This window comes from Cherax quadricarinatus, chromosome 37, assembly GCF_038502225.1.
Source record: "Cherax quadricarinatus isolate ZL_2023a chromosome 37, ASM3850222v1, whole genome shotgun sequence".
Classification (NCBI taxonomy): Eukaryota; Metazoa; Arthropoda; class Malacostraca; order Decapoda; family Parastacidae; genus Cherax; species Cherax quadricarinatus.
In genome coordinates, this window is record NC_091328.1 from 662,055 (window position 1) to 678,089 (window position 16,035).

General features: G+C 41.7%; 1 protein-coding gene across 2 annotated transcripts in view; it reads left to right on the forward strand.

The window, feature by feature from the left end:
• LOC128702197 (PEST proteolytic signal-containing nuclear protein) overlaps window positions 1–7,522 on the forward strand; it is a 57,992-nt gene extending 50,470 nt beyond the window's left edge. For both annotated transcript variants that reach the window (XM_053796325.2, XM_053796315.2), the window contains exon 4: window positions 5,018–7,522. In XM_053796325.2, coding sequence (XP_053652300.1) covers window positions 5,018–5,156 — 139 coding nt within the window. In that variant the 3' untranslated portion in view covers window positions 5,157–7,522. The remainder of the gene's footprint in view (window positions 1–5,017) is intronic.
• The last annotated feature ends 8,513 nt before the right edge of the window (window positions 7,523–16,035 follow it).

The following is a 16,035-nucleotide window of genomic DNA, read 5'->3' on the forward strand; positions in this document are numbered from 1 at the left end:
TCATATCTTAGGCTACACTTGCTACACCTACCTGCTGGCTCATACCTGCTGGCTCATACCTCAGGCTACACTCACCTGCTGGTTCATACCTCAGGCTACATTCACCTGCTGGTTTATACCTCAATCTACACTCACTTTGGGAGAATTATTTGGATATGTTAATGTTTCAAAATATTTTGATAAATTGTTCCATTTACCAGAGAGATGTCAATTTAATTTTCAGCTGTCTTCACCACTGACATGCTCACACTGTCTACCCTCCTCAGAAGCAGACGTGACATCCTTCTTAAACTGATTTACTGTACTTAATGTAACTTTCTCCTGTAAACATTATGCCCACCCTCCATGTTTTTGCCTTTTAATGTATACCTGGAGAGGATTTCAGGGATCAGCGCCCCTGCGGCCCAATGAATTTAATAGGATTAAGAATTACAGTATTAGGAAACACAGATGAAGTGCTGTGTATAATTAATTTACAGTTGACTGTCTGTTAGACTAGTAGTTATGTTCCTGAAAAATACATCTAATGAAAAAATCATTTAAAATGAACTGAAGAACATATGAAGAAATAGGGTTACATTCATTAGACCCCCCAAAAAAGCCAACCAAATTGTTTTCAAAGCTTTGTAATTCATCAGGACTTAAAAATAAGCAAGTTTCCTAGTCATTGCATTATAGTTGTAATTGCTTTTTATAGAAATGTGTGGGGAGGGTTGATGTGACCCTGTACAATATCTGTACAGGCATAAATCAATATCTGTACAGACATGGACCAAAATCATCTGCAAACATGAGTATATTACCAGACTAAGATTTTTTACTAATTAAATATGCCCAGGTATAATACCCAACATAATATGAGTGCAAGCTATCCCCATACAATATGAAAATATTTTGAAATCACGAAAACTCCTTAGGCTACCAGCCTGTTTTGTTATTATTGTTGGATTAATGTTTACGACAGCCGGAGGATCGTTGCGTCAATCTCACTGCTGTAATATTAATCATTTTTTTATTAACACAACAGCCATTTTTCAGCAAGGCAAAGTGACCTGAGAAAGAAGAAACATTTTCATCACTACTCGCTCCATCACTGGCCAGAGGCATGCATACACTACAGTTTAAAAACTGCAGCGTATCTCCACCCCTCCTTTAGAGTGCAGGCACTGTATTTCCCACATCCAGATTTCAAGCCTGGCTAACCAGTTTTCCTGAATCCCTTCATAAATAATACTTTCCTCAAACTCCAACAGCACGTTAAGTCATAAAAATCATTTGCCTCCACTCCTATCCAACATGCTCATGCACACTTGCTGTAAGTCTAAGCCCCTTGCACACAAAACCTTTACCTCATCCCTCCCTTTTCTAGGACGACCCCTACACTGCCTTCCTTCCACTACAGATTTATACACCCAAGTTATTCTGTTTCATTCCATCCTCTATAAATGTCCGAAACAACTTAACTCTTGGTTAGCCCTCTGGATAATACTTTTAGAAACCCACACCTCATTCTAATCTCCAAGCTATGGATTCTCTGCATAATATTCACACCACACATTGCCTTCAGGCACAACATCTCCACTGCCTCCAGCCTTCTCTTTGTAATATTCACCACCCATGCTTCACACCCATATAAAAGTACAGTGGAACCTCAAAAATCGAACTTAATCCGTTCCAGGAGCTAGTTCTAAATTCGAAAAGTCTGAAATTCGAAGCAATATTTCCCATAAGAAATAATGGAAATAAAATTAATCCGTTCCAGAAACCCAAAAATATTCACACAAAAAATACATTTTATAGAGATTAATTACAGTTTTACATACAACAAATACTATAGTTTTTAATTATGTATAGTAATACATATAAAATAACATTTTTACTTACCTTTATTGAAGATTGGTGATGGCATCTGGAAGATAGGAAGGAGGAGAGAGGGAGTTGGGGTTAGTGTTTGAAAGGAGAATCCCCCTCCATGAGGACTTCAGGTAAAGCCCTCTCTGGGGTTACTTCCCTTCTCTGTCTTTTAATGCCATTAGGACCAGCTTGAGAGTCACTGGACCCCTGTCTCACAAAAAAAAACTGTCCACAGTCCTCTGTTTCTGGCTCCTCTTTAACATTTCCCTAAAATGGGACATGGTTCTGTCACTGAAACTGTTACAAAGATGGCTTGTTTCAGCTTGCTCAGGGTGATACTTCTGCACAAACATTTGGACATCATTCCACTTGGCACAAATCTCCTTAATCTTTGAAGAAGGCACCTCATCCACTCCCTATATTAACACCTTTCACAACATCAGCTTCTTTGATTTGTTCTTTCTTTGACAGGATAGAACCGATGGTCGACTTGTTTTTCCCATACATCCTGGCAAGCTCAACAAGTCTCATACCACTCTCATACTTCTGTATTATTTCCTTCTTCACATCTATGGTGTTTCTCACTTTCTTTACCACAGGGGTACCACTAACAAGTTTCTTTGGGCCCATGGCAGCTTATTTCACAGTCCCACAAGCACTAAACACAATGAAATAATCGTAAAATGCATGAATGAGAGTGCAGGTTATTCGCTCAAGCATAAACAAAGCTAGACTGCTCACGGCGCCTGCGCGGGGACATGGACAGAGCGGGCGGCAGACAGGTCCCGTACCCAGCAGTCTGAAAATAGGGGCGCGTTCAATAATAGGGACACAGTTTGTCCAAAAAAATGGACCTACAGTGGACCCCCGGTTAACGATATTTTTTCAATCCAGAAGTACGTTCAGGTGCCAGTACTGACCGAATTTGTTCCCATAAGGAATATTGTGAAGTAGATTAGTCCATTTCAGACCCCCAAACATACACGTACAAACGCACTTACATAAATACACTTACATAATTGGTCGCATTCGGAGGTGATCGTTATGCGGGGGTCCACTGTATTTTCGAAACGTTCAATATGTGATACGTTCGATTTTTGAGGTTCCACTGTATTGGTACCACTATACTCTCATATATTTCTCTCTTGCTTCCAGGATAACCTTCTTAGTCTCCACAGACTCCTCACTTCTCCACTCACCATTTTCCCTTCATCAATTCCATGGTTCAACTCGCCTTTCATGGACCCATCTGTTGACACGTCCACTCCCAAATATCTGAATACATTCACTTCCTCCATCCCCCCCCCCCCTGCATACTCTAATCTGATTGATATCCGGTCTTTCATTGCCTAAATTTTTTGTTATCCTCATCACCTTGCTCTTTCCTATGTTCACTGTGTTTCATTTTTTTACATATTCTCCCAACCTCTACACCTTCTCTTCAGAATCTCCCAAAAGCAGCAGCATCAGCAATAAGCAGATGTGACAACTCTCACTTTGTGTTAGATTCTCTATCTCTTAATCCCACACCTCTTGCCAACACCTGAGCATTCACTTCTCTTACAACCCCATCTATAAATATATTGAACAGCCATGGTGACATCACACATCCCTGTCTAAGGCCTACTTTTACTGGGAAATAGCCTCCCTCTCTCCTACATACTCTAACTTCAGCTTCACTATCCTCATAAAAACTCTTAACTGCTTTCAGTAACCTACCACCTTTTCCATACACTTGCATCATTTGCCACATTTTTTCCCTGTCCACCCTATCATATGCCTTTTCAAAATCCATAAATGCAACAAAAACCTCTTTACGTTTATCTAAATACATTTTATGACGAACGAACAAAGTGCTCTGGTGTCAAGGACAGCCCCCCCAAGTCATAAATGAATATCACAGCATCACAATCAAAAAGCTGCCACAGTTCAACCATCACATAGCAAAAATGACATAGAAAATCACTTCTTAATTGAGGGTCTACTGTAGTTAAATACACCATCTTTAATTTCATAAGACAGCAAGGGAAAGACAGTAAGTGTGTTGAATGTGCAAAATATTTAACAGGCTGCCATGTGTTTCTCATAAGACAATAATATTATTATATCCATGATTAGGAAGAGATGTGGAAAACTTGTTACCACAAGTTAACTTAGGCGATTGTCTACCCTACAAGAGATATTTGATCATTAAATATTTTCTGTCGCTTTATGACGCGTCTCCTGCTTTATATTCAGTTAACCCTTTGACTGTCGTAAGCCCATTTCTGAAACTGTCATTCTATGTCGCAGAATTTTTGGAAAAAAAAAAATTATTTTTTCTCGTGAAATGAGAGAATCTTTTCCCAATGGTAATAACACCAAAAGTACGAAATTTGATCAAAAACTTATGGAATTACGCTCTCGCAAAGTTAGCGATCTCGGTGATACGCACACATATCGGCGATTTCGCCGACTTTGAGCCCTATTTTCGGCCAGTTCCATAGTTCCGGTTGACTAAACTCATAGCTATTTCTTTAGAACTCCATTTTTTCTATCAATTGAGTACAAGAAACCACCCATTTACCAATTTCAGTTTGGCCAATTTCATCAAATTAAAAAAGATGCCAATTTCAAAATAGGGTCCAGAATAAACAACGCAGACATTCTTGGCACTAAAATAACATATCCTCTGTTCATTAGTCACGTCTCCAGGCCCGTCTTATAATCATGAAACTAATCAAAATCGTCTCTATTTCTGTAATATGTTTTCCATTTTATCAAATGAGACCAAGAAAACGAGAATACAACCATAAATACTATACGAAAATACAACTTAAAGTCGGCATTTTAATCCAAAAACACGGTTGGAGTTTTTTTTTTTTTTTTTTCTCCTTATGCACTGCGTGCTGCAGGATTTCTTTTATGAAGTGCACACTGACCGCACAGACCCATTCTCTCACATGTGAGCCTACTAGGTTTCTCCTGCTTGATTTGAAGCCGCTAGAATTACTGAGTATATATACGTCCGAAACACTGGCTTGTAAGACGTATATATATGGCCGAAACAGTCAAAGGGTTAAACCAGTTTAATATTGCAGTACTTTCGTTTTCCCTTTAGGGCACGTTTTAGGTACACTAAGAAATTTGATTAATGGTTGTCTTATTTGCTCTTTATTCCCAGAGACACTCCCACCTCTGCAGGCCCTAACAGCTTTGGAAAAACAAGAATGGGTTTCTGTGATTCTAAGAAGATTTATGAGAAACAACTTAAAGATGTCCAGGACAAATCTAATAAATTAGATGATGATGATGATGTGTAGAGTACAGTACTTTTATTCATTGTGTGAACTAATCAGGAAAGGAATGGCATAAATGAAGGACTTACATTATTTAAGTTAATTATGATCCATTATTTTACAAGATGCCATTGTCTTGTTTGTTGCATATTTCATTATTATAATTTACTCTTTTAAGTAAATTTTGTACTTAGACTTGTTTACACAACAATGCACTGTGAAAATTGTCCCCAGGTGACAGATTTTCATACAGAATTGTGTACTACAAATTATAGAAATGGAGTTTTGAATTCAGTTGTTACTTGCATTTTTGCATGAGGCATTGTATTATTTTGTATCCTTAACCTTTTAACTGTCAAACTGTTCATCTACACATTACTGCTAGTGTTCCAGATGTTGATCAGTACACTATTTTTCCTGCATTCAAATTTGGCACTAGAAGCCTAATAGGCTTAGGAACTATAGAATGGGTCTGCACACTTGGTGTGCACCATGTTTATAAAAATCTGAGATCTCATAGCACAAGTTCAAATGAGCAAAGAGTATGGCAAACCCCAGGGATTCACTAATGTCATATCATATTAACTTTTTTTTTTTTTTTTTTTTTTTTTTTTTTTTTTCCCAAGAAAAGTTATATTGAGAGGGATGTGGCCACAAGTGGTCAAGGAAATATCGAAAACCTCGATAATAACCCGTGTGCTACTTCATTTAAATTTTGACGATAACCTATGTGCTACTTCATCTCAGTTTTGAACCACTGGTAGTGGCATCCTGCCAATGAGTCCCCTGAGTTAGTAGAGAGAGAGAGAGAGAATTCTATGTGTGATACATGTTTGGCTGGCTGGATGGCTCTGTCTGTTTCCCTCTCACTCAGAGAGAGCTGCTCATTAACCTGATTGTCAGCTAGTCAAACAGGTGTTACACATGTTGCAGAATCGTCACAGTTGCACAAGTGGAAAGATACAACTGTGGTCAAAATGTGTATATTCCTTGCCACAGTCATGCTTATGCCTCATATCTACAAGCACAGTACTGGTCCACAGATTACTACATCCAAGTCCTTGGTTCTGTTCAAAGGATGCCTGCCGTTTAAGCAGTGTATACCAAGAAAACATAATTGCTTTGGTATAAAAATTTATATGGCCGAAATGCATCCATTCTTTGCCAAGTTCATTAGACCCCAGATGTACAGTGGTATATCTGGGGTCTCACTGTGGAACAGCGAGACCAAATAGAAAACATATACGTAACAAGGTTCACTGAGGGCAATGCTGCTGGTGCAGTGCACCATCAGCAATGTAGAGTGCCACCCTGTCTGACACTGTGCTTTCAAGGAGTTTCATGTACTTCAGCACTACTAAACACAACTGGGACCTATAAATAATTTGCATGTATTTCTAGACAATAATATGTGACTGGGGCAGGTGGATATGTTCATCTGTCATTGTAAATGTGTGTTTGTGTCAGAAAAACGATTGGCTACGAAATCACAAGATCTATAAATTGTAATTATCAGAACATAAAAACTACATAAATTAAAAAAAATGAGAAAACAAGGTATATCTGTGACATTTCTGCAAGCGGCAGGACTCCACATTGCCATCACAAGAGCATCCAATGTCAACTTCATGGCTTTATATCTGTGTAGTACAGAAAATTAACCTTTTTTTTTTTTATTTTTAATATTCGGAGTGCTAGAAGAGATACACTGATCAACACCATGACAGTTAAAGGGTTAAAATCTTTTTGCAATTTGTTGTAGCAAATACTTTAACACTAATACATTTGGATTATTGATGGATGATGGATTTAGCTTCATAGATGCATTATGTTGGAAGATTAATTTTAACATTTTATATTTCAGTGTGATTTTCTTTATGCTTTTCTTAAAACAGAAAATGTTACTGGGGCCAAGATCAGGATAAGAAAATAGTGTTAGTATAGTTGCTCTTGACTAGCAGTCAGTAGCATAGATCCCATCTGGATAAAAGTGCAAAGAACTTAAATGCTGCTAATCTATTCACTGTTGAAATACCTCGTATATACCTGTGACCTGTTGCAAGAGTTTTCCTACTATTGCAGCTTGGCCCAGGACTGGGCTTCTCTGTTAATTGCCTTTTCAATAAGGCTACATACCTACCCTATATGCATGCTTTGTTGATTTCCTAATGTTTGTTTTATCTTGCCAATACTGAAAGGATTGGGCTATTATTTTGTATTTCATTCCTGAAGATTCATTATTTTAATATTCCACCCACTGCAATATCGTATAGTAGTATCACACTGTTGCCAAGATGTTTAGATGCCTATTGGCATTATAAGGTTTTGTACATATGTAATTAAATCACACAAGTTATAATGCTATATAAATATATAAATAATCCAGTAAATGGTGTTGTGTGTGTTAATAAATGTCCACTTAGGAAGATTACGTAATTTGGTGGCTTACTACTAGTATTGTAATTGTGTTTAATAAGAGGCTGATTTTATGGGAGTGAGTGAATTCACAAATTAAGAAAATGTATATTAAGAGTATATTTAAAGAATTTTAATGTTAATCTGGCTTAAAAATTCATCAGGCATCTTGAGAGAAAGAATATATCATAACAAAGTAATTCATTACATTCAAATAAATACATGAATTTCTTGTATAGGAAGGCTAGAGTATAAAGTAAATCTTAAGCATTTCATTTTGAGTGTAGTTTTATGATTTCACATTAACCTGAGATGCATATAATAAAAGCCATTTCAACCCTAGAATATTCTGTTAACACTTCAGTAAGTCATTTTGCTTTTGAAACTGAACACTCATCCCCATTGATTATTAGAATACCTTTTTAGTTGTGCGAGTTAAATTTTAGTTTTTCACTTCAGATTGAAGCATGTCCATTTCCATTAAGGCATGCAGGAGGGGATTTCATTTCCATTGAGGAGCCCCAAGGCAAGCAGGCAGGAGACCCATTACTGCACACTGGGTAGTCAGGTGTTTTAGTCTTATAAGATGATGTGAGGGAAGGTGAATGGATATAAACAAACAGCTCCTACTTGGGTCAGCTTTTCCTTCATTTCATCACTCCATCTTGTCTTGATATTTATTATGGTATCCAAATGAAGTGTAGGTGACACTGATGGAGCAAGAAAGAAATTGTAAAATATGCCTATATAAAAAAAAAATAATTGAGAGGCTAAAGGGTGGTGCATGTGTCTTGGAGATGGCACGAGTATTTGGTGTTAGAGACTCGACAATTTGTTCAAGTTGAGACAATGACACAAATAAAGGTATGCAATGAGTAATCCTCAATGTAACATGATGAAAAAAAAAATGAGTTATAGGTCATAGCAGCTAAATAAAACAGAATTTTAGTAAATGTGTTGATTGATGGATTTATGAAGGATGAGGTTAATCATAGAATTGATGAGGGAAAAAAGGTGAGTGGTGCGTTGAGGTATATGTGGAGTCAAAAAACATTATCTATGGAGGCAAAGAAGGGAATGTATGAAAGTATAGTAGTACCAACACTCTTATATGGATGTGAAGCTTGGGTGGTAAATGCAGCAGCGAGGAGACGGTTGGAGGCAGTGGAGATGTCCTGTCTAAGGGCAATGTGTGGTGTAAATATTATGCAGAAAATTCGGAGTGTGGAAATTAGGAGAAGGTGTGGAGTTAATAAAAGCATTAGTCAGAGGGCAGAAGAGGGGTTGTTGAGGTGGTTTGGTCATTTAGAGAGAATGGATCAAAGTAGAATGACATGGAAAGCATATAAATCTATAGGGGAAGGAAAGAGGGGTAGGGGTCGTCCTCGAAAGGGTTGGAAAGAGGGGGTAAAGGAGGTTTTGTGGGCTAGGGGCTTGGATTTCCAGCAAGCGTGCATGAGCGTGTTAGATAGGAGTGAATGGAGACGAATGATACTTGGGACCTGACGATCTGTTGGAGTGTGAGCAGGGTAATATTTAGTAAAGGGATTCAGGGAAACCGGTTATTTTCATATAGTCGGACTTGAGTCCTGGAAATGGGAAGTACAATGCCTGCACTTTAAAGGAGGGGTTTGGGATATTGGCAGTTTGGAGGGATATGTTGTGTATCTCTATACGTATATGCTTCTAAACTGTTATATTCTGAGCACCTCTGCAAAAGCAGTGATAATGTGTGAGCGTGGTGAAAGTGTTGAATGATGATGAAAGTATTTTCTTTTTGGGGATTTTCTTTCTTTTTTTTGAGTCACCCTGCCTCGGTGGGAGACGACCGACTTGTTGAAAAAAAAAAAAAAAAAAAAGTGTTGATTGAAAAGCAAACAAGAAAGGTGTTCCACTTGATGGGTTTATTAAGAACAAAAACCTTAGCATACTTTGAAACAAGTGCACATTTAGTGCTGGATTGTTTAATTAGTTTAGAATGCAGTGTTTAAAAAACCTGCAGGGTAAAACAAACCAGCACCCTATGACAGAATGACTACCCCACTGTTACAATTGACTGATGAAGCAGCATCAAGATCCCCAACCTTCAGTATCACATCAATCCCAGCCATCAACTTTGGCCCAGTAGGGCCACAGCCACCCTCTCCATTCACTTCATGTTGTTAAGCATCAGCAACCCAACTTGAAAGTATATTGTTCAGTTAGGCTGTGGTAGCAACACCGTGACCTGTAAGGGTCACACAACACAAGAACCCCAATGGAAATACAGTGGACCCTTAACCCTTTGAGGGTTTTCGTCGTACTAGTACGTCTTACGCGTAGGGGTTTTTGACGTACTAGTACTCATAAATTCTAGCGGCCTCAAATCTAGTGGGAGAAAGCTGGTAGGCCTTCATATGAAAGAATGGGTCTATGTGGTCAGTGTGCACAGTCTAAAAAAAATCCTGCAGCACACAGCGCATAATGAGAAAAAAAAAACTTTGACCATTTTTTTTTAATCAGCGACTTTGCAGTGTATTTTCGTATGGTATTTATTGTTGTATTCTAGTTTTCTTGGTCTCATTTTATAGAATGGAAGACATATTACAGAAATTGAGATGATTTTGACTGGTTTTACAAAGAAAGCTGCCTTGAAATTGAGCTCAAAGTAGCAGAAATGTTTGATTTTTACCAAACTTCACCTCTTCAAGGGGGGCTCCTTGGCGTGGTGAAGAGGCTCTTGGTCTGAGGAATTAGACCTATCGGTCTTCTTCCTCAGACCGAACCTAATTACCCCCCAATCTCCCCTCCCCTATCCCATCCTCCCCATCCTCCCCTTTTTCCTTTCCTCCTCCTCCTCCCCACTCCTCCCTTTTGCCCTTCCTCTTTTTGTCCTTTGGGATTTCTCCCACAGGCACGCTAGTTCCTAGGTAGAGGAAAGGACACCGGGGTCGATCCCATTCCGTTGAGGTTTCTTGGCGGTGGCGTAGTTTGCCGTGGAATCTGGATTGCCTAGGGATGTCCCGATCCCTCTCCGGTATCCCGGAGTAGCTTTGGGTGTCTTTTGGGCGACGGGTGTATCTCTGGAAGCCACCTTTCGGATTCCGGGGGTGGTGGCTGAAGGAGGTATGCTTTGTGGCGGATATCCGGCCGCCCTCTCTTTTGTCCACCGAGGTAGCTCGGCAGATGTGAGGTTGCTATCCCAGATTGCTGGTTTACTGGCATGAAGGGTAGGGTATGGCACGGGTTCCATGCTGCATCTGCGCTACTAGCGGTGTCGAGTCCTCTTGGGCGCGGAGGGAGATTTCTGGCCCTTTCATTCCTCCTAGGAACTATCCCTCCCCGGTCCCCCCTTTTTTTTTCTTTTTTTTATTTTTATTTTCTTTTCTTCTTTCTTTTTTTTTCTTAAAAACAAAAAGAAAGAAGTAACCTAACCATGGCAGCCCTAGTCCATGAACCTGGTACCCCCGGGCCCCTTCTTGATACCGCACCCCGTTCTGACCCCGCCTCGTCTTTGGACCACTCTTCAGACATTCCTCATGCCTCTGTACCTATTGCCGGTGCTGTTTCCTCACCTGCTTCAGGTACTGAGGCCTCGACTGACTCCTTCGATTTATCAGACCTTCGCTCTCCTCTGACTATGCTTCCGGCCTCTCCCTCTACGGTGCGGCAATTTTCAAATCGCCGACCCGTTCCACGTCGGACCAACTCTGGTCCCACGCCTAAACGTCAACGACAATTACCTGCTGATGATACTTCTCCACCTTCACCTTCTCGTTCTTCTCAGAAAAGATCGACACGTCCTTCACTACCTTTCCACGCTCAGTTTCAGACTGAACAGTGGACTAAATTCTTCACTTTACGACCAACTTCCTCTACTGCCTATCTTTCTGACCATAGTATTGGCAAGGCACTCCTACGCCATGTTGGTAAAGATATTTCTTTTCATGCTCTTAAGAGCGGTACGCGCATCATTACCGTACAGAATGCTACCCAGGCTCGTGAGCTCTCTCGTCTTTCCCATATAGATACTGTTCCTGTCACCCTTGAAAAACATCATTCCCTCAATTCTTGTAGTGGTACCGTTATTCTGCCCCATACCATAGTTCAACAAAATTTCCAGACATGTGGCACCGACATTCTAGAACAGCTGGAACTCCAAGATCTCCCAATCCTCAAGGTAGACACTTACGTTCTTCCTGCCCGTGGGCGGAGACGATACCCTAGCAATGTGGCTCGTTTAACTTTTGACAGCCGAGAACTCCCATCCTCAGTTTATATAGCAGGACATCGGTTACAAGTTCGAAAGGTGATCCCTACACCACAACAGTGTAGAAATTGCTGGCGATTTGGCCATCCAGCGAAATATTGCAGATCTATCGCCGAATGCCCAGTCTGTGGTGCCGATGACCATTCTAATACGTCTTGCAATCGATCTCCCTCTTGCCTTAACTGTCATGAGGCTCACCCTTCGTACTCTCGCCGTTGTCAGGTCTATTTAAACGAGCGGGAAATCCGTTACCTCAAAGAGACAGAAGGTCTCCCTTATGCCATGGCAGTTTCTCATCTCCGCCTCCAAGGGAGACTCCCACGTGTTTCTTATTCCCGTGTTTCAAAACGTCCCCCCACTTCTGGTATCCCATCTTCTACACCCACCTCTGTGGTTACCTCTCCCATAATCACTCCTGTATCTAATCCTTTTGCTGTCCTCGGCTCAGACGTCCCTACTTCAACGCCTCAGTCTAATCTCGCTTCTTCGAGTTCTCTCTTACAAGCCTCAGTATCGACGAGACCTCGTACGACACCTCTTCCCAATCGTCCCTCTACTTCTCAAAAGTCAAAAAAAGGTCCGGTAACACCTCCTACCCATCTTCCACCTCCTCATTTTACCCTCCCTGTCTCTGTCCCTAGTTCTTCCCCTCTCACTGGCTCAGTTACAAGTGCAGAGGTTCACCCTCCTCCTCGTAATGTACCTTCCTCCCCTGTTCCCTCCCAAGTTTCTTCCTCTTCTGCCACCTCCCAGGTTCCTGTCTCTTCTGTCCCATGCCACGCTTCTCCAGTTCCCTCCACCCTTTCGCCCCCCCCTACCTTGGTACAGTCCAATACAGTTCCAATCTTTACTCATCCTCCCCCTACCATTCCCAATATTGTCTCCCATACGACATCTCTGAATTCTGAAACACTTGAAGCAATCTCTGAATATATTGCAGAGACCAAACCATCAATGGACACTGATCCACCTTCCGCTCTTTCTCTCTCCTCTGCTCCATCTGCGCAACTCCTTTCTTCACAGCGCACCGTTCCTTCGCTGCTTGAACATTTTCCACTGCCTCCGCATGTGGACTTTTCTAACCCTCCTAGTCCGTAGGAACCCTTACCTGCGGATTTCAAGTATCTTTATCATTGCCAATCATGGCCTTTTTACAGTGGAATATACGTGGCCTCAGGGGTAATCGGGGTGAGCTTCAGATGTTACTCTCCCAGTTTGCCCCTGTTGGTGTTTGCTTACAGGAACCAAAATTACACTCTGCTGTTATTTCTCACATCTCAGGCTATAATTTATTGTATTCTTCAGATCCTTTTCCTGATGGGACCTTTAATGAAAGTGCCCTTCTTCTCCGCACTGATATTCCGTACCATCAGCTATTTGTTCATACTTCACTGCATTACACAGCAGCCCGTGTCCACTTACATAGGTGGTATACGCTCTGTTCTTTATATCTCTCTCCTTCTCGGGCATTATCTATTCCGGATTTTGCCTTCCTTGTTTCGTCATTACCACCACCAATTCTGTTACTTGGTGATTTTAATGCCCACCATTTCCTCTGGGGAGGGTCTCACTGTGATTCCCGTGGAATTCAGTTAGAGGCTTTTCTTGCCACCCACCCCCTCCATGTTTTAAATACAGGTACTCACACCCATTTTGATCCTCGGACTCATACTCTCTCTTGCATCGATCTCTCAGTTTGCTCTTCCTCCGCCGCATTAGACTTTACTTGGTCTGTTCTCCCGGACTTACATGACAGTGATCATTTCCCAATCATTCTTACTTCCCCTTCATATTCGCCACCTCTTCGCACCCCACGCTGGCAATTTAATCGGGCAAATTGGAACCTTTACTCACACCTGACCGTTTTTAAAGAGGTTCCTTCTTCGTCCTCCATCGATGAGCTTTTACACCTCTTCTCATCCTCCGTTTTCACCGCAGCTTCTCATTCTATACCCCAAACTTCGAGCAGGCATTCTCAGAAATGCGTGCCTTGGTGGTCTCCTGCTTGTGCTCGTGCAGTACGTTTGAAACGCGCTGCATGGGGCAGGTACCGGTACAATAGAACCACAGAGCGACTCCTTGATTTTAAACAGAAGCGTGCGATCGCTCGCCGTGTCATCCGTGACGCTAAACGCACTTGCTGGCGAGATTATGTCTCCACCATCACCTCTGCTTCCTCTATGAGTGCAGTCTGGAAAAAAGTACGAAAACTGAGTGGTAAATATTCTCCTGACCCGGCTCCTGTTCTGCGGGTTGCCGGTGTTGATATAGCAAACCCACTAGATGTTGCCAATGAAATTGGCAATCATCTGGTCCGTATTTCTCAGGGACTCCATCTATGCCCCTCATTTCTTTCCTCAAAGTCTGCCAGAGAGTTAGCACCCTTGGACTTTTCTTCTCTCAGAGAAGAACAGTATAATGTGCCTTTTACACTTCAAGAACTGGAGGCAACACTCTCAGCTTGTCGATCATCGGCAGCTGGGCCCGACGACATTCATATTCGTATGCTACAACATTTACATCAGTCAGCCCTTGCAGTCCTATTACGCCTTTACAATCTTATTTGGTCACAAGGAGTTCTTCCACAGCTGTGGAAATCCGCCATTGTTCTCCCTTTCCGCAAACCAGGCACTACGGGACATGAAACCTCCCACTATCGTCCCATTGCTCTTACCAGTGCAGTTTGCAAAGTAATGGAACGTCTAGTAAATAGACGTTTAGTGTGGTATTTAGAGACACACAACAGTCTCTCCACTCGTCAATATGGCTTTCGTAAGGGACGTTCTACCATAGACCCCTTACTGCGCTTGGATACGTATGTTCGTAATGCCTTTGCGAATAACCACTCAGTTATTGCCATATTTTTTGATCTTGAGAAGGCATATGACACAACTTGGAGGTATAATATTTTAGCCCAAGCCCACTCCTTAGGCCTTCGAGGCAATCTACCATCCTTCCTTAAGAACTTTTTAACTGACAGGCATTTCCGTGTTCGGGTTAATAATGTGCTCTCCCCGGACTTTATCCAAGCTGAAGGTGTCCCCCAGGGATGTGTTCTGAGCACAACACTTTTTCTCCTTGCTATTAATGATTTGGCCTCTAGTCTTCCATCAAATATTTGGTCATCACTCTATGTTGATGACTTCGCTATTGCCTGTGCAGGCGCTGACTGTCACCTCCTTACAGTTTCTCTCCAGCATGCAGTCGACCGTGTTTCCAATTGGGCCACCACACATGGGTTTAAATTTTCCAGCACTAAAACCCACCAAATCACTTTCACTAGACGCTCTGTCATCTCTGATCATCCTTTGTACCTCTATGGCTCACGTATCCCTGAACGTGATACAGTCAAGTTTCTGGGCCTCCTCTTTGATCGTAGGTTATCCTGGAAACCTCACATTACCTCTCTGAAGGCAACTTGTCACAGCCGGCTGAACCTTCTTAAAACCCTTGCTCATCTTTCGTGGGGAGCTGATCGTCGAACCCTCCTTCACCTACATTCCACCCTTATTTTATCGAAACTTGATTATGGTGACCAGATCTATTCAGCGGCATCTCCTGCTACTCTCTCTAGCCTTAACCCCATTCATCACCAAGGATTACGTTTATGCCTTGGTGCTTTTCGCTCTTCCCCTGTCGAAAGCCTCTATGCAGAAGCGAACGTTCCATCCTTATCCGATCGCCGTGATGCCCATTGCCTGCGCTACTATGTACGCTCTCATGATCTCCGCAATCCTTCCATTTATAGAATGGTCACTGATATTAGTAGACATTCTTTATTTGTTCGCCGCCCCTGCTTACTCCGTCCCTTCTCTCTTCGCCTTCATTCGCTCTTGTCTTCTCTTCAACTACCACCTTTCTATGTACATGTAGCATCACACTTTTCCCTACCCCCCTGGGAAGTTCCAGCTGTTCGAGTCTGTTCTTTCTCCCTCCCTTGCTCGAAAGCCCAACTGTCTACGGTCGCTTCCCGCTCTCTTTTTCTTGACCACTTTCACTCTCATTCTCATGCCATTGCTGTGTACACAGATGGCTCTAAGTCTTCTGACGGCGTAGGATTCGCAGCAGTGTTTCCGGACAGCGTCGTACAAGGGCATTTACTATCTTCAGCTAGTATTTTTACTGCTGAATTATATGCCATCCTTACAGCACTTATCCGTATTGCATCTATGCCTGTGTCATCATTTGTGGTTGTCTCAGACTCCCTTAGTGCTTTACAGGCTATACAAAAATTTGATA